This window comes from Crocuta crocuta, unplaced genomic scaffold, assembly GCF_008692635.1.
Source record: "Crocuta crocuta isolate KB4526 unplaced genomic scaffold, BGI_CrCroc_1.0 scaffold396, whole genome shotgun sequence".
Classification (NCBI taxonomy): domain Eukaryota; kingdom Metazoa; phylum Chordata; class Mammalia; order Carnivora; family Hyaenidae; genus Crocuta; species Crocuta crocuta.
Genome location: NW_027533259.1, coordinates 3649352 through 3672151, shown reverse-complemented (window position 1 = coordinate 3672151; position 22800 = coordinate 3649352). Strand labels below are relative to the sequence as shown.

Below are 22800 nucleotides of genomic sequence, written 5' to 3'. Positions count from 1 at the left end.
GTTTGGTACAAAGGTACCAAGGCAATTTAGTGGAGAAAAGGACAGTCTTTTCAACAACTGGTATAAGAAGAATCCTACATACACAATTATTTCAGACAACTAACCAAAAATGGATTATAGGCCTGAATGTTAAAGCTAAAGCTACAATACTTCTAGAAAAAAAATAAGAAAACAAATTCTTTGCGACCTTGAGTTAGGCAGAATTCTTACTTAGATAAGAGTATCAAAAGCATGATTCATAAAACTGTTAAGTTGGACTTCGTCAAAATTAAAAGCTTGCATACTTTAAAAGACCTCTTAAAAAAATGAAAAGACAAGCTATAAACTGCGTGAAAAAATTGAGAAGCTATATACGTGAATAAAGACTTGTATTTAGGACAACAGCTAAAGAACTTTAACAACTCAATAGAATAAGAAAATCACAACAAACAAAAGTACAAATGATTTGAAAAGAAAAGACTTTTTACCAGAGGATATTTAAGTGGCTAATAGAACATGAAAAGATGTTCAGCTAGTCATTAGGGAAATGCAAATCAGAACCACAACGAGATACCTCTACACACCCACGTAGAATAACTAAAATCAAAAAGACTGACAGTAAAAAGGAATGTGGAGAAACTGGAATGCTCATATATTGCTGGTGGGAAAATAAAATGGTACACAGATCCTTTAAAAAACAGTTTAGCAGTTTCTTAAACAAGTTAAACATAAGCTACCATAGATCTAGAAATTCCATTCCTGAGCATCTACCCAAAAGAAAGAGAACAGTATGTCCACACAAAGATTTGTATGGAAATATTCATGGTAGTATTATTCATAATGTTCATCAACTGGTGAATAGATAAACAAAATGTGATATATCCATACACAGAAATCTTACGGAACAATAAAAAGGAATGAACTCATATATGCTAGAACATAGATGAATCTCAAAACATGCTTAGTGAAAAAAGCCAGACATAAAAGACGACATACCGTATACTTGTATTTATATGAAATTTCCAGAATAGAAAAATCTAGAGACAGAAAGCATTAGTGGTGGCCTGAGGCTAAGGACTGCAAACTGGCATAAATGATTATTTTAGGTGGATGGAAATGCTCTAAAATTTTATTAAGTTTTATAAAGTTGATGACTTTATAAATTTATTAAAAATAAATGAATTGTATATTTAAAGTAGGTAAATTTTATGGTATGTAAATTATACCTCAGTAGAGCTGTTTAAAAAAATAACTGGTCTCCAAACACTGAACATGTTAAACATACAAAGCAAATTAACAACTTACATTATTTTTATGACAGTAAGTAAATCTACATCTCTAAGTACAAGTGCTTTTAATATGATAAGAAATTTATTGGAAACTGACTTATCAAACCTTAAATAATTTAAAAGGAAAAAAAAGCACTGTTAGTTTGACTCTACAGTGAATAAGACCTCAGGATCCAGGGCAAGGTGTCTCAAGCTGCCAGCACTCCTGACATTTTGGCCTTGAATAATTCTTTGCTGTGTCGAGGCTGTAGCCTCTGTGTTATATAGAATGCAGCAGCATCCTTAGCCTCTATCCACTAGATGCCAGTAGCAGCCTGCCCATTCCATATGCCAGTTGTGACAACCAAAATGTCTCCAGACTTGCTAACTGTCTCTTTTAGGGGCAAAATCACCCTAGTCAAGAACCAGTGCTCTGGATATAAATTCTCACTGACTCTGTTAGCTGTGTGACAAGCTATGTCTCAGTTTCCCATCTGCAAAGTGGCATATAATAATACCTACCTCAAAGTTTTGTGATTATGGCAAATAATCCATTTATTACAGAAAATGACAAACAAATCATGTTTTTTTTATTTTTTAGAGGGTCAGTTCAGAAGCATACCAATGAACTTCTCCTGCTATCTCTATATAAAATTGTAAAGCTTTCTATTCTCAATTTTATCTACATGCCTAATCCCCACTGTATTATCCTCAATACCACTAATCACCATGACAGATCATATATGTTATTTGTATTCACTGACCATTACCTTGACTAGAATATAAATACCACAAGGACAGGGATTATTGGCAGTTTGTTTTCTACTGAATCTCCAGCATACAGTATATGTGGAAAGCTTTTTGTGGAATGAATAAAACACAACATATAAAAATAGAAACCTAGAAATGTTTAAGACTCATTTCCCCAGATGACAGAAAAAGAAAGAAGAGAAAATGTGACTTTAAAAGAATGTGCACTAGGACTCCTGGGTGGTTTAGTCGATTAAGCATCTGACTTGGGCTCAGATCATGATCTTGCATTTTGTGAGTTCAAGCCCCGCATCAGGAGCTCGAGCCCTGCTTCAGGCCCTGCATTCTCTCTCCTCTCTCTCTCAAAAATAAATAAAATATAGCATTGAGAGAGAGAGAGAGAGAAAGAGAGAGAGAGAGAGAGAGAATGTGCATTAATTCCAGAGTACGTTAAGGGGTACCTGGGTGGCTCAGTCGGTTAGCATCTGTTTTGGCTCTGGTCATGATCTAAGGGTTCATGGGATTGAGCACTGCAGCTCTGTGCCAGCAGCTTGGGATTCTCTCTCTCTCTCTCTCTGCCCCTACCCTACTTGCACTCTCTTTCTCTCTCTTAAAATAAGTATTAAAAAAAAGAAAAAGAAAAAAAAGAGTACTTCAAGATTATCCTGCTTAATAAAAACTGTCCAGAAACCTGTACCATCCATCATTCTGAGTTACACTGGTAAGAAAGTAGAGTGTATTTTCCAAAAGCTTAATGAGTAGTTACTATGTGCTAGGTACAGTCCTAAGCATTTTAACATGTATTAACCTATCTAATGATCAAAATAATTATAAAAAGTATTATAATTTTAATCTCTGCTTTGCAGATGGGGGGAAAAGACACAAGGAGGATGAGTCCAAAGTCATAGATTTAAAACAATTTTTTTTAAGTTTATTTATTTTGAGAGACACAGAGACAGTGTGAATGGGGAAGGGGCAGAAAGGAGTGAGAGAGAGAGAAAATCCCAAACAGGCTTTGCTCTGCCAGTGCAGTCTAATGCAGGGCTCGAACCCACAAAACTGAGATCATGACCTGAGCCAAAAACCAAGAGTCAGATGCTAAACTGACTGAGCAACCCAGGTGCCCCCCAAAGTCATAAATAGCAGGTGGTAGAAGCAGGATTTGAACTTCAGAGTCAAAACTCTTCACCATTATACTATGTAAACTTCTACTTAGTATTCTGCTAATACTGACCACCCACAGATCCCACAGCTGAACAACAACAAGAAAAAGAAGGATTAAATTTATGCAAAGAAGACAGTGAAGGAGAAAAGAGAAGGAAGAGGCCATCTGAAAGAAGGGTATCATGGAAGAAGAAAATTTCAGAAAAAGGGACTAGCTGATGGCATCAAAATAGTTAACAGAAAGGAGTAAGCACTGAAAAAAGTTTACCATATCCAGTATGAAGAAAATCACTGGAAAGTTTATCAAAGACATTTTAGAGAGAACAAGCTTTAAAAAAATGACATTTTGTCAAGTATATCTCAGTAAGACTGGGGAAAACAATAAATTAGAGTTGAGGGAACAGTGTCATGGAATGGAGCTATTTTAAGACAGTTGAAGGGAAATAAAAAGACTATGGGCAGCTTTAAGGAATAGCATGCATGATGTAAAGTCTTTTATTCTATAAAACAGGAACACACGTATACATACATGCTTTTAAACTTAAAGGCATTTTGCCAAAAACCATTCTATTTAAGATTATAGTTATAATATTATCATAATATGATGCTATTAGTCTTAGCTGTACTCTCAGAGATACGTATTTAGACTACTGAGAAGAGCAGACATGTGGCATCAACTGCTTTATGGTTCACTTTTTCATGTATAATTAATGTTCTGATTGTGAACAGACAACAGATAAGAGTTAATATTTTTAGCGTTTTATAAAATTTGTTCCATTATACTTACTGAATTATCTATTTTAACAAAAGAACTTCTTTGCACAGGAGTCCACAAAAGATATTCTTACTTGGACTTTTTTATATTTAAAAGTAAGTTAGTATCAGAGTAATTGTGATGCTTAAAGAAAAAAAGCAAACAACAAAAACTGCTTTCACAAGGAAGAACAAGAATCACAATCACAATTTATTATCTTATAGTGTACTTTACAAGAGAGGTACTAAATCCTTAACAATCAAACTCATTAGGAAGAATAACACTAGTTTAGGCTACAAGCCACATATTAACATTTCCAGTTGTTCTATTAAGGGCATTTCAAACTTACATGGCAGTATGTCCTTATATCTGTTCTTTTTAACATTTTCTTCTTTTTCTCCAGTGGCTGTAGGATAAATCTTTTCTGTTCTATATTTGGTAGACAGTCTTCTTAATCGCTTAAAATATAAACAAAAAAATTTAAGTTTATATGAATGTTAATATTTTCAAACTTTTAATGATTTACAAATAGTTCTTTATTGAATTTTGCTAACCCCAATTCCTTATAACTCATTTTCCTATTTTTCCAAGCTCACAGTATTTCCCTATCTCTTAATAATTAACCTTAAGGATAATTTTTTTTACCCTAAGTGCAAACATTAGATTAATATTCCAAATAGCATTCAGAAGGGACACTAAAATAAGTAAGCAATTTTGCTTAAAGAAATCATGAATAAGCTGAGTCAGAATCTTTAACTCAGTCCTTAACTTACTCAAGTAATTTTAGTGTTTAACTATGGGTCCCTAAAACCAAGTAAATAATGCCTAAAAGATTATGTACAAGTTTCTTTATTCCTTCCCTCAAAAACTCTTGGGCACCCATGATGTGCCAGGCTCCTTCCAAAGCATAAGCTAATAATTACTTATAAGACACTAAAAACAAAGTTCTTTCATATTGAATTGGAAATGTCCAACAAAGACGAATTCTGCTTATTCACTGCATTACAGAAGTGGTTTGTGAGTTAGTGACAAATTCTTACCACATATGGCAGTAGGGATGTTCTTTGGGCTGGAATATTTCTGCATGTCAGTAATACACTTCCTGCTTTCAGAAGCACTGAAAGTCAGCATTGTGAATTGTTTAAATTCACTACTCAACTACATTGCTGAAATTTAATTTCAAAGGAGCTTACTTTCTTCCGGGCTTAAGGACATATTGAAGGCATTTTGGTTTTACTATTCAACAAATTATTGACTACAAATGAACAAAGTCTGGCAACATTTAACTTCTTCACCTAAATTTTGCTTTTGCAACTTGTGATGCTGATATTTAAGCAACGAAACATTTTTTTAAATCACAGACAGAAGATTCTTAATTTATTCTTGCTTTGATATACTTCAATACACAGCACCTGAAATAATCTTATAAATTGACAATTATACATAGAATAGTGAGTCTTCTATTTCTTTGAAAAACTACTAACCTTTATCATGACAATTCTTAGAGACCTAATCAGGAATACACATTTTTTTTTTCAGTAAGATGAAAAGACTTACTAGAATCTTGTTCTGCATTGGCACAATGCTTAAGTTAATTACCACGTTTATGATGCTATTTTCTATGGTAATAAAGTTCTCAAAGTAGGTTAGGGGAATAAAAATATATTTAAAAGTAAATGGACTGTTGGTGAGGGTGTGGGAAAAGCAGAACTTCAATACAATGCTGGTAGAAGAGAACATTAACACAACCCCTAAGGAGGGTAATTTGGCAATCTGAAATACACGTAACTCCTTAACCCAAGAATTGTACTTCTAAAAATTCACCATCTAAAGGCATAGGTGAAATGACATATTATGCACAAAGTTATTTATTGGAGCATTGTTTAAAACAGCAAAAGTCTACAAACAATCAAAAAAGTCTATTACTAGAGGACTGATTAATTTCATTTATACAAGTAAATATGATATGACTGAAATCCAATAAGGAAGTTCTTTATATATAGTGATATGGGAATACTTCAAAATATATATTTTGTGCAAAAAGCAAGGAATACAATAGTGTATAATATATTACTATTGGTGTTAATAAAAATATATTTGCATTTCTTTGTACATGTACATAAAATATCTCTAGAATAGAAACTATTAACAAGGTTGTTATCTATGTAGAAGAGAAATGAATAGCTATACAAAATGGATGAGAAAGAAACAGGACTATATGCCATTCCATACTTATTAGATTATATGAATGTATTGCCTATGCAAAAAATTAAATGTTAAGCCTGGTTGGCTCAGAGGAATATGAGACCCTTGATCTCAGGGTCATCAGTTCAAACCCCATGTTGGGTGTAGAGATTACTTAAATAAAACTTAAAATAATTTTTAAAATGCTAAAAAAATTAAAGGAAAATAGAAAAGATTGCTTGATTTTCTTAATCCACATTAACAAAGATCTTCCCAGTTATGTACATATACATCTTACATATATAATTAGACTCTATAATTTTTTTTGCTCAAAGACTTTATTTTTGGTTATTTATAGTATTTTAATACATTCCAAAATATTGTATGTGAATGTGACCCAGAGAAGGATATCAATCTAAATATTTGCAGAAACAAAGGGGTAAAAGGAATGTAACTTAGGTGAATGCACTTCTAGAATAGCTGCTGCAATCACTCCAAGCATTTCATTTTTTACGTGATGAATTGTTATTGAGAAATGGGCAAAATAAAGATTTTTGTGTGAATGACTTCCTTTTTCATTAACAACACTTCTGTGTACAAATATCTCATTTGAGTCTGGATTTTCATATACACAGTTTTCTTGAAGTCTAGCACAGCATGGAATGCTTTCTACTTCAAGCTTCCAGTGAAGAATGTTCTATTAAAATAAGTCTACATAAGTAGCATACTTAAAAGTTTTATACTCATCAGAGATACTCATCTCTGCTGTAATATAAATACAACAAAAGTGGCCCATAAAAACTTTGTACTTAAAAAAAAATCAGTATCAAAAAAATTCAAATGTATCAAAAAGATATCAGGACACCTCAGTTGGTTACCAGTCCGACTTTGGCTCAGGTCATGATCTCACAGTTCGTGGGTTCTAGCCCAGCGTCAGGCTCTGTGCTGACATTTAGACCCCTGGAGCCAGCTTCAGATTGTGTGTGTGTGTGTGTCTCTCTCTCTCTCTCTCTCTCTCTCTCTCTCTCTCTCTGCCCGTCTCCTGCTCCTACTCTGTCTCCTTCTCTCTCAAAAACAAACATTAAAACAAAGTTTTTTAAAAAACTTACCAAGTAGGGTCCTATTTCCTAACAACAAAAAGGGTCAGTTTTACAGTTTACTCAGTTGCTTGAATAAAAATTCTGGATTTGCCACTTGCTAGCTATATGACAATGAACATATTTAACCTGTCTTATCTTCTATAATATGAGGATAATATCCACACTCAGAAAACAAGTCTCCAAATCTTATCCATCTTTTAAGTTCTAGCTCCATCAAAGTTTATCTCTCTCATGCAAAAATAATCTTTCCCTTCTGAATTCTTTTTAGACTTTATATGCACTCTTAAAACACCATTTCCTTCTCTTTATGATAAAAATATAGAAAATACATCTTACTTCCCCTACTAAACTGTAAACTCTGCCAGTACAAGATTATAGTCAGATTGATATTTAATGTCCTGTACCCACAGAATACATTAAATGCTTATATGGTAAATAAATTAAATTCGAATGCTAGCCTAAACAAAAAATTGTGTTCTTTTAATATATCTTAACTAACATCCAAACAGTGCTTGAAAGAGAGATAGCACCAAACCTCACTTAACTATATGAAATGGAAATATCTACAAATGCAATTTCATTTTAACTTCCTGGCCACCAATTCCATTGTCTCTATGTGAAATTAATTACTAGGAGATTAATTGAGAAACATGTTGCAAAATACTAAGGAATTTTATTCATAAGAGAGTGCATGAGACAGACTGTGTGAAAATAGCATTAAGGAAAGCATTAATAAAATAATTCATTTATGAACACATTTAATATAATCCTAAAGCAAGAAAGTACTTTGAATCATGGACTATCCTAATTGGGCAAAAATATAGCTAAATGGTATATTTACATAGGCTTATAAATGCCATACCCTGTGTCAATTTTTTTTCTTTATGCAAACAAAACTAAAAGACTTGAAAGATTTTCAATTGTCTATCCTTAAACATCTTGAAAACGTCACAAAATAAATTCTTTTAAATAATTTCTTATTTCAGAGTTACTGTCCTCAAAGGCAAATCTGATCATTTAAATTTTAGTCCCTCGCTTAAAAATCCTCCAGTGGGTCTATTAGCTCCAAGAGAAACTACCAATTCCTTAATTAATTATAACACATTTTCAATGCTGCCTGTCCGGTTTCCTAGCTTTTTATAATACTCTCTTAAGAGTCTGATGCTTCAGCCATGTAGAATTACTTACCACCACCGTCACCACAAGCAGCCCTTCACCCCTCAACATCACAGTTTGACAATTTTTACTCTTGCTGGTGAGTTAATAGTAGGACTCTGGCTAAAGTGTTATTTCCTTTGTGGAGCTTTCTTGAACCTTCTCTTAACGGCTCCTCAGCCTCCAGCACTGAATAGTCAATAATACATTGCTCTATTACCACTTGTGAGATTCAATCTTGTATGTCTCATCCATTGAACTGTAAAACTGAAGGCAGAGACTGGACTATCTTACTGAACTTTATAGACCAAGATCTAATGCAGATAACATTAAAAATGGGTCAATTCATTTCTTTATTGAGCTTTCTCGGACAAGTCATATAGATGTCTCTAACACCTCATAATTCTTAATGCAAACAAAAACCAAATATAATATTCACTTTGTTTTAAAGTTCCAAATTATTTTCTCTTTCCCTTTTTTTAAAATTTAAGTTTATTTACTTTGAGAGAGACAGAAACCGTGTTAAGTTGAGGAGGGGCAGAGGGAGAGGAAGAGAGAATCCCACTGTCCACGCAGAACCAGATGCAGGGCTCAAACCCAACAAGCCATGAGATCATGTCTTGAGCTGAAACCAAGAGTCGGACACTTAACCAACTGAGCCACCCAGTCACTCCTCTATTTCTTAAAACACAAAAATTGTATTTCCTTAATCCTAAATGCATGAACTTAATCTCAAAGGCTTCTAAAAGTCTCATGCAATATAAGTATGCTCTTTTTAGATATCCATTTGTGTGTCAAGATTTGAGTTTCTTAACAAGGTAGAACAGTTTCTCTGTTTATCTAAGGCTTTAAGCTAATGAGAATGTGTTGTGCTGTTTGTTGCATCTGTCCAAACAACTGTATACTGGACTGTCCACTGGGTGTCTCACGAGGATTACAAACATGTCCAAATAGCACTACCATTCAACAGCTGCTCAAGCCTGAAAGATAGGAAACATCCTTGATTCCTTCATTTACCCTCTCCTACAATATCCAATCCACCAGCATGTTATGTTAGCTCCAGGTCTAAAACACATCTAATTCTCTTCAGACTCACTCAACACTTATTATTCAGAATACGTTGAGACAAGAAAAGTATTAAACTTTATCACTGGCTGGATTTTAAATCAGGACAATTAAGAAAACAATGAACTCGACGGAGGAACAAGGGGGAGAAGAAGGGCGGAAATGGTGGGGGAAAGGGAGAGAGGCAAACCATGAGAGACTCTTGAATGCTGACAAAAACTGAGGACTGATGGATGTGGGGGGGAGGGGGGGATGGGCATGGAGGAGGACACTTGTGGGGATGAGCACTGAGTGTTATGTGGAAACTAATTTGACAATAAACTATTTGTAAAAAAAAAAAAAGTGGAAAAAAAAAACAATGAACTCAAAAGGTATCAGAGCTAAAATGGAAATTAAGCTAACTCAAATTTTTGGGGGAATAAAATGGAATATAAATAAATTAAATATTGGAACTCAAACTTCTCTTGCTGTTGTTTCCAGGGCACATACCGTGGCCCCAAATTCCTCAATGTCAACACTTAAGATTAACAGTATGAGTTACAAAAAACTACTAGTAATTTTAGTAAATATGCACAAAAGAATATATGAATAAAACTATACTGTACAGTGAAATCAAAATGAAATTATCCTTTAAGTTTAAAGGTTATATTGTAGCAAAGTATAAGAATACCTAACCCACAAAATTGTAGTGCATTTGCCACTATTCTGAAAATTTTCTGAGCCAGTTACTGGAGAATCTATCTGAATTTTAAAAGGGAGGGAGCTTGGCACATAGTTGGCACTCAATAATAACTGTTAAATGAATAAATTCATCTGGTTTAAAAATTTTTTTTAATGTTTTTATTTATTTCTGAGAGAGAGACACCATGAGCAGGGGAGGGTCAGAGAGAGAGGGAGACACAGAATCCGAAACAGGCTCCATCCAGGCTCTGAGCTAGCTGTCAGCACAGAGCCCAACACAGGGCTCGAACCCACGAACCATGAGATCATGACCTGAGCTAAAGTCGGATTATGTTTAACTGACTGAGCCACCCAGGCGCCCCTAGATTGATCTGGTTTTATACCTGAAGTATTTAACTGCCCTGACACAAGCTGTATGATCATTAAGCCAAAATTTTTTTTTTAAATGTTTATTTACTTTTGAAAGAGACAGATGTGAGCAGGGCGGGGGGTGGGAGGGGGGCAGGCAGGGAGAGGGAGACACAGAGTCTGAAGCAGGCTTTGAGCTGTCAGCACAGAGCCCGACACAGGGCACGAACCCACAGACCATGAGCTCATGACCCGAGCTGAAGTCAGGCACTCAACTGACTGAGCCACCCAGGCGCCCACCAAAATATTTTTTAACCCCAAATACAAAGTAACAGCAACAAGTAGTAAAATCAGAGGATTTTCCACTAAAAGCATACCATCTCTAACCAGCTTTTCTTAAATCTTTACAAACCTATTTATATAAAAATATTCATATCACTAATACCTGTTACAAGCAACTAAACAACCAAAGTGTCTTTAAACTATACATCTGCAATATCTACCTTTAATTGTAAAATATGCAATTCTGCCTTTCAAAATTCATCTTCCTATCTTTGCTCATTCTTTACCTGCTGCTGTATAACAGACTAACTTGTCTGCCATTCTTCTTCAGACACATTTTGAAGTAGGGGCCAATCATTTGGGTCTTTGGGTTACAAAAAGATTTCATTCTTTGTTCATATTGATTTCAATGCTTCAGTTATTTCCCTAGTAGTATACATCAAACAAACTCCTTGCTTTCTTCTAGATCACTACAGAAATTCTCTTGCTAAAACATTTCTGGAGACTACTCCTGGCACCAACCTCCATCTTCCACTTCGTCCCAAAGTGCTTCCTCATCACTACCCATAGCCCTTTATATATATATCTAATCTAGGACATAGCACAATGTACAAGTTACTTATGTATGCACATATACCATCAGAACATGGAGTCCCTGAAAATGCACACCCTGTTTTCTTTTTCTAAGAATATCAGCTACTACCAGCATAACCTATGACAAATAGTAGTGAGTAATTTAGGTCTTCTCTGGTGTTAATGTTCAGAGAAAAATGAATACAAATTAGAATTGACCAGCATACTTCATTACCACTTCACAATGGGACAGCTTTGAGTCAGAGAAGCTGGGGTTCAATTCTTATTTCCAACAACTACTAGCAAAGGAGAACTCCTCAACATAGCACCTTTACAATCCTTTCTAAAGGAGTAAGCAATAGACCTTAATTTTGAGAACTTGTTTTAAAATGAACTTTTGCACTACAGATTTTATATTTAAAAATAATAAAGATGGCAAAGCATAAAAACTAAAAGAAAAAAAGGTTATAAAAAATTCACAATAGTCTATAATGGTTTTCTGCATAGCCTAGACAACAAGCAAATATTTTGCTTACAGGAAAGGCTCCTGCTCTTGGGTTAGAAGAGAAAATACAGTGCTTTCTCAAGATCAAAGTAAGTTAGGAGGATGTAATGCAAGTGTATCCTCTTTCTACCTCCAAATTATATTGTTACGGAAATAAAATTCCATTTGAAGAGGACAATAAAATTATTTTGTGATACTGTTATTGAAATGAAAATACTTAATACAACAAATGGAAAAGAAAGTGTTCCCTAGTTTGATTATTTTGTTTCTACACACAAGTTCTTACCTTTTCTTTCACCCCTTCCTCAATCATCCTATATCTAATGATCCTCTAACCATTTAACCCATGAAACTGTTGGTTTCAGATTTTACAGGTCAATCCCAAATTCAAGTATTTTGTTCCACTGTCTCCACAAATTGCTCAGAAATTCCAAAATTTGGGTATTAAACCTATGGCTCCTGACCATGCCACCCTTCATCTATCTGGGGATATGTCTTGATTTAAGAATTAACACTATCACTGCAGTCCCCATTACCCTTTAGTTTACCTTGGGAAATACTTGCCAAGCCCAGACTCATAAAGTATTGGAAAGCAATCTATCACCAGTCTCATTATTCCATAACACAGACTATATGAACATACAGTAAAATTGAGGACACTAAGCTCCAGCTTTAACACATTAAGTCATAATAATATCAACTGTCCAATTAAAAAAATTAAAGAAGACCCCCAAATTAATAGCATAGTTACAGAAAGATAAATAGTATTTATCTTTGCAAAAACAAATACAACACAAGAAAAGTCAATACGTATTTAACACTAAATGGAAATAATTTTTTTGCTAGGCTACACTGCCTCAAAGCCGAGGTCAACAGACCACAGTTTTAAAGAGAAACCGGCACTTCCTGGTGAACCATTAACTCTGAACCCCTTAAAATTTTCATTCTTACCTTTACTGATACTACTTTTATGAAGTCACCAAAAATATCCAAAAGACACCAAAATCTCAAAGCCTCAATTCCTATTAGGTATTTAACAAAGATGATTCTCCCCTTTTTACAAATTCCTTTCTTAGATTTAATGAAATAAGGGTCCCTTGATTCTCCTTTTTTACCTCCTTTCTGGATTCATCTGCTTCCCAAATCCTAAATGTTGTGTCCTTTTAAGGAACTGTTCTCTCCTCAGATTTCATCTTTAGTGAGGTTATGCCCTTCCTATTGTGACTTTAATTACATTTATGAAAATCCCAAAATCTCGATTTCTATCCTGACTTTTCAGTTCTAGTTCCATATTCAAATTGCTTACTGAACGTCCCCAAAGCAATTCAAACCTAACTAAATAAAAAGAAACCTACCTGACTTTTCAATGCTCCTACATCTCTTTCTTTTCATGGCACCTTTACTCTCCTTACCCCTTCAGGCTTAAGACCTCCTAGTCATTTTGAGCTTTTTCCCCTTACCCATCTAACTTTTTCACACCCATCTCACACCCCATCAATTTCAAATTCTGAAGAATCCACCTCAGTAAATATCTCCCATACCTGGTCTTTACTTTCTAGTCCCACCACCAATGGAGACAGAAAGTTGTTTTAATATAGGATAGAGGTGACTTAATTCTCTTTCCTCTAATTACATTGTCTTTTCAACTAAAAATAAAAGTATTTGAGAAATCCTTTGAATAAGGTAAAAGAACAAACTTAGCGGGTGTAACAAAATAAGTACTATAATTAATATTATTTATGTAGTAATAATTATTTTTTGAATGTGATAAACAAACTGACTACATTAATATATGTCAAGGAGTAAGGGCAGAAGAAATGCATTTATTAAACTATGCATGTAAAGCACCCTACACAGCACCTAGCACAGAGCATGCCTTTAAATACAGAAAAATTGAGGGGCACCTGGGTGGCTCAGTCAGCTAAGCATCTGACTTTGGCTCAGGTCATGATATCATGGTTCCAGAGTTGGAGCCCCATGTTGGGCTCTGTGCTGACAGCTCAGGGCCTGGAGCCTGCTTTGCATTTGGTGTCTCCCTCTCTCTGCCCCTCCCCCGCTTGCACTCTCTCTCTCTCAAAATAAATAAACAAACATTAAAAAATANTCTCTCTCTCTCTCCTAGAAATAAATAAAAATATTAAAAAAAATTTTTTTTAATATATTTTAAAAAAGCGATCTAGTCAAATTTTGTGTGTACCCTAAGATTGGATGCCATACTGGAGTGGGATATTTGAGATCACAGTGCTTGTTACCAACTCCAGTTCCTGTTAAAAAAAACTCAGAAAGCAATTTCTAACTGTACATTGCAAGTCTATTTAGACCCGTTAGACAAATCATAAGCCAAATTCTAAAACAGTAGAAAAAACTGTCATTGATGTTCTCTCTAATCCTTTCACTATAAATCTACAGAAACCACATAAGTCCTAATTTTTATATATATCCAAAAGTTTGAAAATTACCTGGCAAACCAGAGTAAGTTTACAAGCTGTATTTTTGCACCTTCTCATTTCAACTCTCCAAGTCTAGTAATAACTAAAACATTACTATTAAAGAATCTGCTGTGCCTATTTTTCCTATCAATGCATAAAAATGCTTTGTTTAATAAAAGGTATTTATGTTTTAAGATATAAAAAATTAAGTGTAATAAAGGCTCTACTTTAACACAATCATTGCCATTTTTCAAAAAGGAGAGACTATGCAGAGATAAAGTCATGTTAGGTTGCCAAACTTGTCTGCAGAATTGGGATTTAAATTCGTGATAGAAATACAGTTTGGCAACTACTCAAAAGGTTAAATATAGAGTTACCATATAACCTAGCAACTCTACTCCTAGGTATATACCCAAGAGACCTGAAAACATATGTGTGAACAAAAGCTTGTACACAAACATTCAAAGCAGTATTCATAAAAGCCAAAATAGGAAACAACTCAAATGTCCATCAAATGATTAATGAATAAACAAAATATGGTATATTCGTACAATGGAATATTGATTAGACATAAAAAGAAATGAAGTACTGATAACATATGTGAAGTACTGATAACAGATGAATCTTGAAAACATTATATTAAGACATACAAAATGCATACATGATTCCATTTATATGAAATGTTCAGAATAGGAAAATCAACAGAGGCAGAAAGTAGATTAGTGGTTACCACAGTATTGGGGAGAGGGGGAAAGAAGATGTTAGTGGTAATGGGAATGGGGTTTCTCTTGGTGATGAAATGTTCTGAAAATAGATCGTAATGACAGATGCCCAGCTTTGTGACTATACTAAAAACCACCAAAATATATATTTTAAAGAGTTGCATTTTTATGGTATGTACAAATTAATCTCAATATATGTGAATTTACCTCAAAAAAGCGGTTATAAAAAATTCTTAAAAGGAGGTTAATAGGAATTATTAGCAGCATCAGAGTAGGCTAACCAAGGCATCTAGTCCCATTCGGTAATAAATATCCATCCTCCTCAAAATGAGTCTTACTCAGCCTCTGTTCTTCACTACCGACCTTCTCATTAAAACATTAATTAGATAGAATCAAGCATAACAAGAATGCAGAATCTGGTCTACACAGGAGTAACACAAAAAATCCCAATTAGGTCTACTAGAAACTTCTGCCAGTGAACTTAGCACACAACTTTTTCAGGGAAGGATAGGTATGTATGATGAATAAGAAAGATAAAAAATGGAGTTTTTAACATGATTTAATGTCCAAATGACACTAATGAAGCTAGACAACAAATCTGGAAGACTAGATATTTAAGAGAGGAAGTCCCTAAGTAGAAAATGGTGAGGGAGAGAGGGAATTCATTAGTAAGCTATCTAAGATTTGGGTTAAAGTCTAAATTCTATCACTTCTATAACGCTAACCCAAGGTCAAAAAAGACTCAAATAAAAAAATTAAATCTAAACCTGGGTAATTAAACAAATATATTGTTATTAAAGTTTCAGTTTATTTCTCTGCAGAAATAAATTGGAGATTATTTTTTTATACTAGACATTCAGATCCTTGCAAAAAGTATTTGATTCTAGCACTATTTTAGACTTAGTCCTAAAAGGCCATACCACTCTACTAATGAAGATATGTGCACCCCAAGCTACCAATGGCATGATTTGATCTTCAAATATCTTTATAATAATGATAAACAGTGCTCTTCTTTCTTCCAACATGTAAAACCCAACAAAAATAATTTGTTTAATGCAGTATCTTACATAAATATACAAACTTATGATACAGAATACATAAATAAAACTAACTTCCAAATAAAATCTAAAATTTAACTTTAACTTTTTTTAACTTTAACTTTTAAGTTTTTTTATTTGAGAGACAGAGAGATCGAGAGGGAGAGAGAAACAGAGAATACCAAACAGGCCTCTCTCTCTGTCAATGCAGAGCCTGAGGTGGGGCCCAAACTCACAAAATGTGAGATCATGACCTGAGTCATTATCAAGAGTCACTTAACTAACTGCCCCACCCAGGCACCCCAGGTTTCTTAACGTTTTAAGAAAAAAATACAAAATAAGCAAAAATTTTAAACAAAAGATGCAATATTTTCACAGCTTTTGAAACTGTTGTCAAAGTCACTGAAGAGGCTATACTAACATAGTCTCCAAAAGAAACTTTACTGAGACAAGCAGAAGAAAGGTCAACCTGTTTTAACAGTCTTATAAGGAAAAATGAGAAATAACTGAAACTTCAGCTGATTATAAGAACTATTAATTAAACTGGAAATATGATGCCACGTAACTATCCTGCATAAGAGAGTTTTACTTTAAAAATGAACCATAAATTCTGTTTTACTATGCTTGGTAACTTTATAAACTGATACTTCTTTCTTTGTGCTAAAGATGGATATATAGAAGTATTTATTGATATCTATTTGATATAAAGAACTTCTACAACTCAACAAGAACAACAAAAAACACCAAACACCACAATTAAAAAATGGGCAAAGCACTGGGTAGATACTTCTTCAAGTAAAATATACAAATAGCCTACACAAATGTGATTAGATGCTCAGCATCACTAATCAGCAGAGAAATGCAAATCAAAACACAATGACATATTATCTCACACCCATTACAACCGCTACTATCAAAAAAATAAAACAGTAAGTGTAGGGGGACTGTGGAGAAACTGGAATCCTTGTGTCTACTGGTGGAAGTGTAAAATGGCACAGCCATTATGGAAAACGGTATAATAGTCCCTCAAAAAACTGTAACGTGGAATTACCAGATGGTCCACAATTTCTACCACTGGGGATATACCCGAAAGAACTGCAAGCAGAGTATTGAACAGATACGTGTACACTCATGTTCATAGCAACATTATTCACGATAGCCAAGAGGCAGAACAACCCAAATGTCCACTGATGGACAAAAGGATAAACAAAGTGTGGTACACATCTACAATGAATATTATTCACCCTTAAAAGGGAAGGAAATTTCAATACATGCTACATCATGGATGAACCTTGAGAACATTATTCTAGTTGAAATAAGCCAGTTATAAAAAAAAAAATATTGTATGATTCTACTTAAATGAGGTACCTAGAGTAGTCAGTCTTAGAAATAAAAAGTGGAATGGTAGCTGCCAGGGACAGGGAAAGGAGAATGGGACTTCTGAGGACAGAGTTCATTTTGCAAGATGAAAAGAGCTGTACACATTGGTTGCCCAACAATGTGAATGCACCTAACATTAGTGAACTGTACACTTGTAAATGGTTAAGATGTTAAGCTTCATATTTACATTTTACCACAACATAAAAAAATTTTTAAGGAAAAGCAACCCTTTTTTTTTTTAATTTAAAAAAATTTTTTTTTTATTTATTTCTAGGAGAGAGAGAGAGAGACAGCGTGAGCAGGGGAGGGCCAGAGAGAGAGGGAGTCACAGACTGAAACAGGCTCCAGGCTCTGAGCTGGCAGTCAGCACAGAGCCCGACGCGGGGCTCGAACCCACGAACCGCGAGATCATGACCTAAGCGTAAGTTGGACGCTTAACCGACTAAGCCACCCAGGCGCCCCAACCCTTTCTTATTTGCTTAAAAACTAAATGTCCAGTCCAGTTATAGGAAGGGAACAAGCCAGTTGTGGGTAATGTCATTAAAGTATCTCAGATTACCAGGCCATACAACATTCATATAACATAAGATAGCTCTGATGAATTTACGATTTTCAAAAAACTCTACTTTTCAGTTTGCTGACATACTGGATTCAGACATCCATCATAAAAGTAAAGAGTACGATTCAATTATCACTTCATTAGGATGAATGATCTCACATCATTTTCTCCTAACCTATCCAATGTGCCAGGTTTTCTTTTAGGTGCTACAAATATAGTGGTAGGTAAATGGGACAAAATCCCTACCTCATATAGCATAGATTCCAAAGTATATCCTGGTTGTGTAGCATTTATCATTTCTGCCTTTTATATCCATCATTTGTTTACATATTTTAGCCCATCCTTACCACAGTTGCTGTCAACCAAGATTACAATTCCCTGTCAGAGATCATCTTTTATATTTCTCTTTATTTCCCAAAAGTGCCTAGTGTCTTCCATGCACTATATATTAAATAAAGTATGGCAAGTCTTTAAAAAAATTTTTTTTAATGTTTAGTTCAGACAGAGACAGAGAGAGATCAGGGGAGAAGCAGAGAGAGAGAGGGAGACACAGAATCCAAAGCAGGCTCCCAGGCTCTGAGCTGTCAGCAGAGCCTGATGAGGGGTTCAAACTCACAAACTGTGAGATTATGACCTGGGCGGAAGTCAGATACTTAACCAACTGAGCCACCCAGCACCCCAAGCATAGCAAGTCGTTTAGACATAATGGTAACTGATAACCACATTCAGAGCATCACACAGTAAATAAAATTGGCATTCTACTATCACAGTTATAACATATTTTGTTCATTAAATCAAGATAAGATAGTCTCTATAACTGGAGACACACACTTAAACCCCTTTGATTTGGTTCTTTATTGTATTACCTACAATGTCACCAAGGAAAGCTTTCAATCTTTTATCACCAGGAAAAAAATGTGCAGCATAAATGGGTCACATAATACACACATTCCACTCATGCTCTGTCTCTCTCCGTCTCAAAAAATAAACTATTAAAAATTTTTAAAAAATAAAAAATAAATTAAAAAACCCATCAACATATCCTTAGAGATGAGATATGTGTGTATGTGTATATACATATATAATTTAAAAACATGTAATATATTAATTTAACATTTTAAAATATATACATGCAATACTTACATTGGAACATTCAAACCATACTGACAAGTTGTGTCATGGATTCCCAAGATCACCCTCAGATTCAGTGATTCATGAGGAAGACTCATAGGACTATATACAATCATATTCACAAGCTATGATTTATTATAGCTAAAGGATACAAAGCCAAAGCAGCAAAAGGAAAGATGCATAAGCCAAAGTTCAGAAGAAACTAGGGACAAGCTTTCAAGAGTCCTCTCCTAATGTAGTCACATAGGACCCACTTAATTCCTCCAGTAATGATTTATGCCAATACTTGGGAAATGTTGTCTTCCAGGAAAGCTCATTAGAGATTTAGTCCCGCGTTTTTATTGGGGGCTAGTCACTGCCTTGCGCAGACTAAAATTCCAGATGTCCAAAAGTAATCAGGTGTTCAGCATAAACCATGTTATGTACAATAAAGGTATGATAAGCTACTCTTATTATGACATGATAGGAACCCTCCCAAAGGTATAAATTCCCAGAGATTAGCCAAGGGCCAATCCTGCAAACTTGCCATTCTAAGGATAGCAGTTTCAGGCATGCTATATAAATCAATTATGTACACATTTAGAAAATAAAAAAGTAACTCCCCCTCCTCCAAATTCCTCTCCTTATAAGTAGTCAACCATGTTAAACTTCTTTATTAATGGATATTTTGTTTCCCAAAACTGCTACAATGAATATACTTGGACATACTATTTTATGCAAAGATGCAAGTATTGTAAAGAAAAGATTCCTAGAGGTTGACATGCTGGGTCAGAATATACACATCAATTCTATTAGAAGTGGCCAAACTGCCTTCTGAAAAATATTTCACCAGTTTACCTTACTATCAACAGATCAAGAATGCCAGTTATTCTGTTACCTTTGCCAACAGTTGCTATTATCAATTTTTGAATTTTACCAAATTTGGTGGAATCTGGTGAACCCTCACAATATTCAATGTTGGTGATATATTTCCCTAGTCGTTAGAGAATTTGGTGACTTTCCCCCATGTTCAGTAATTATTTGCATTTTTCTTCTATTAATTACCACTCATTACATATGCTCATTCTTCTATTAGAGTATTTTTATCAATATATAGAAGGTAATCATGTTTTAGATAATCCATCATCTGATAAATGTATTGAAAATATTTTATCTAAATCTATATGCTTACCTTTTATAGTACAGATTTTTTTAATGAGGTCAAATCTGATCTTTATTATTATATTTGTGCTTTAAATGTAAGTCAGTAGAAAAAGCATTCTAATTCAGAATCAGCTTTGCCCCTAAATGATGTTTTCATCAGTCTCTTTACATGTGATGTAAATGAATCTAAGCAACTATTTATTACATTAAAAAAAATTTTACCCAAATAAAAAAATTATCTATTTTACCCAAATAGATAATACATTTTGAAGTTGCTCATTTTAAAATAAAAATAAAATAAAATAAATAAAATAAAATAAAATGAAGAAATCAGATGATTCAGCTACTTTTTATATTTTGTAATATAAAGTAGTCTTAGGCAAAGTGGTATTCTTCTGCATTACTCTGTGAAGTGACAATTCTTAGGTATCCAGCTAATTTCTAATAAAATGAGGACATAAGTGTGACTCAATACTACACCATCAGCTTGATTTATATAACACTGATTTAATTTTAAATCTTCTGCTGACCACGTTTCATGAACAAAGACCAAATCTACTTTTATCTGTAGAAACTGACAACATTTATTCTAAAAATTGACAGTATTTTAATCTATTCCTTGTTTGTTGTCTTAGAAAATACTTATAAATTCACCAACTACTCTACAATGTTAGCTGTTTCTGTGCTATTTTTTTATTGCTCGTTTAGTTTATGCTAAGTGCTATTCCCTAAAGTCTCTTCATTATTGCCGTTCGCATTTGTTTGCATAGAGTTCCCAAGGTCCCTCCACCACAATTCACCTATCTTTCTGGAGGTACTTTTAAAATCCTTTCTTGGGGCGCCTGGGTGGCTCAGTCAGTTGAGCATCCAACTTCGGCTCAGGTAATGATCTCATGGTTCGTTGGTTTGAGCCCTGATTCAGGCTCTGTGCTGACAGCCCAGAGCCTGGAGCCTGCTTCAGATTCTAAGCCTCTCTCTTTCTCTGCCTCTCCCCTGCTCATGCTCTGTCTCTCAAAAATAAATAAACATTTAAAGAAAAATTTTTAAATAAATTAATTAAATAAAATAAAATCCTTTCTTATAAAGCATTCCATAACTGTTCTAACAGTATGATTTTTCTCTTTTAGGAATCCCCAGTGTACAAAAATGTGAATGTACTTGATGCCACTGTACTGTATACTTTTAAAAATGGTTAAAATGATCAGTGTTATGTACATTTTACCACAGTAAAAAAAAAAGTTGCAATAAATAAATAAATAAATAAAAAGGAATCTTCCCAGCAATGTCATATAGTTTGTGCTCAGTTTTGCATTGGTTATTTGTATACATCATTATTTCCCCATATCTACGGAAAAGGAGCCTATTTGCCTTACTTTTACATACTAAATTAGTGCTACACTCTACTTTCAATATAATTTTGTTTCAATGAAGTTGTTACATTGATAAGACTTTAAAAACATGATATTATCACTATATCATTAAATATTCTTTATCAAAATATACACTAAATAGTAGAGTACTAAAGGCATAGGAACAGAAATGCTTTGACTGATAAGTTTGCAGAGATGAAGTCAACGTCACCTCCTTCTCCCATGTGTGATTAAAAATGGTTCACATTTGGGGCACCTAGGTGGATCAGTTAAGCATCTGGCTCTTGATTTCACCTCAAGTCATAATCTCATGGTTCATGTATCAAGTCCCATGTCAGGCTAGGCGCTGGTGGTACGGAACCTACTCGGGATTCTCTCTCTCCCTCTCCCAAAATAAACTAATAAACTTAAAAAAGAATTCCATGTTAAGAGACATGGGGCACTAACATATTCAATCCATACTTAAGTGTATTTAAGGTAAAGGATTCCAACAAATAGTTGACAGCCAGCAAATATGTTAACAAATTCTAGGTGTCAGGCAAACACTTATTTCAAAAGCTCTGCCAAGTCACTTTCTCAAATTAGGGATGAATGATCATGCTGCTGGTGCCATCAATAGCTGCACTGAAAAAGGCAATAAAATAGTGAATAGCGTTAAGTTTTATAGTTGGAATAATTCTGCCACTTACTACCCATGTGACCTTGGGCAAGTTCAGATTCCTCATCTGTAAAAACACAACTTGGATTAGTCTGAGGCTCCAATGTAAAGGACCTGGTGACATTTACTGCAGAGTTTATTATATAAACAAGATATAGAGCATTACACACACACACACACACACACACCATTATTTGTGTTACCTGATAAACATACTTTACAAGTATATTATAATGATTAATTTATTTAACAAGATTTACTAAGCACCTATCATAGAGCCATTGGCTAGGTACCAAAGAATTAAGATAACACAGACTGAGGCCAGTGGATCTCAGAATCTTTGAATCTGAATCTCTGGCCACTGAAGTCCTTACAACCTAGTAATAGAAACAGAAAATAAATACATAATTGCAATATGATATGGTGAATTATACTAGAGATAGATGCAAAGTGCTATGGGAGCAAAAAAGGAGAAAAGGTAAGTATATTATACCTTTACTTTGTCAAACCCTATTATTTCATCAACAGTTTTCTGGCATATCATATGCAATGATGCACCTTAA

General features: G+C 34.3%; 1 protein-coding gene across 3 annotated transcripts in view; it reads right to left on the bottom strand.

The window, feature by feature from the left end:
• The window catches only part of PTPN12 (protein tyrosine phosphatase non-receptor type 12), an 89834-nt gene that overhangs the window by 46340 nt on the left and 20694 nt on the right, over nucleotides 1-22800 (bottom strand). For all 3 annotated transcript variants that reach the window (XM_077746924.1, XM_077746926.1, XM_077746925.1), the window contains exon 2: nucleotides 4265-4373. In XM_077746924.1, coding sequence (XP_077603050.1) covers nucleotides 4265-4373 — 109 coding nt within the window. The remainder of the gene's footprint in view (nucleotides 1-4264; nucleotides 4374-22800) is intronic.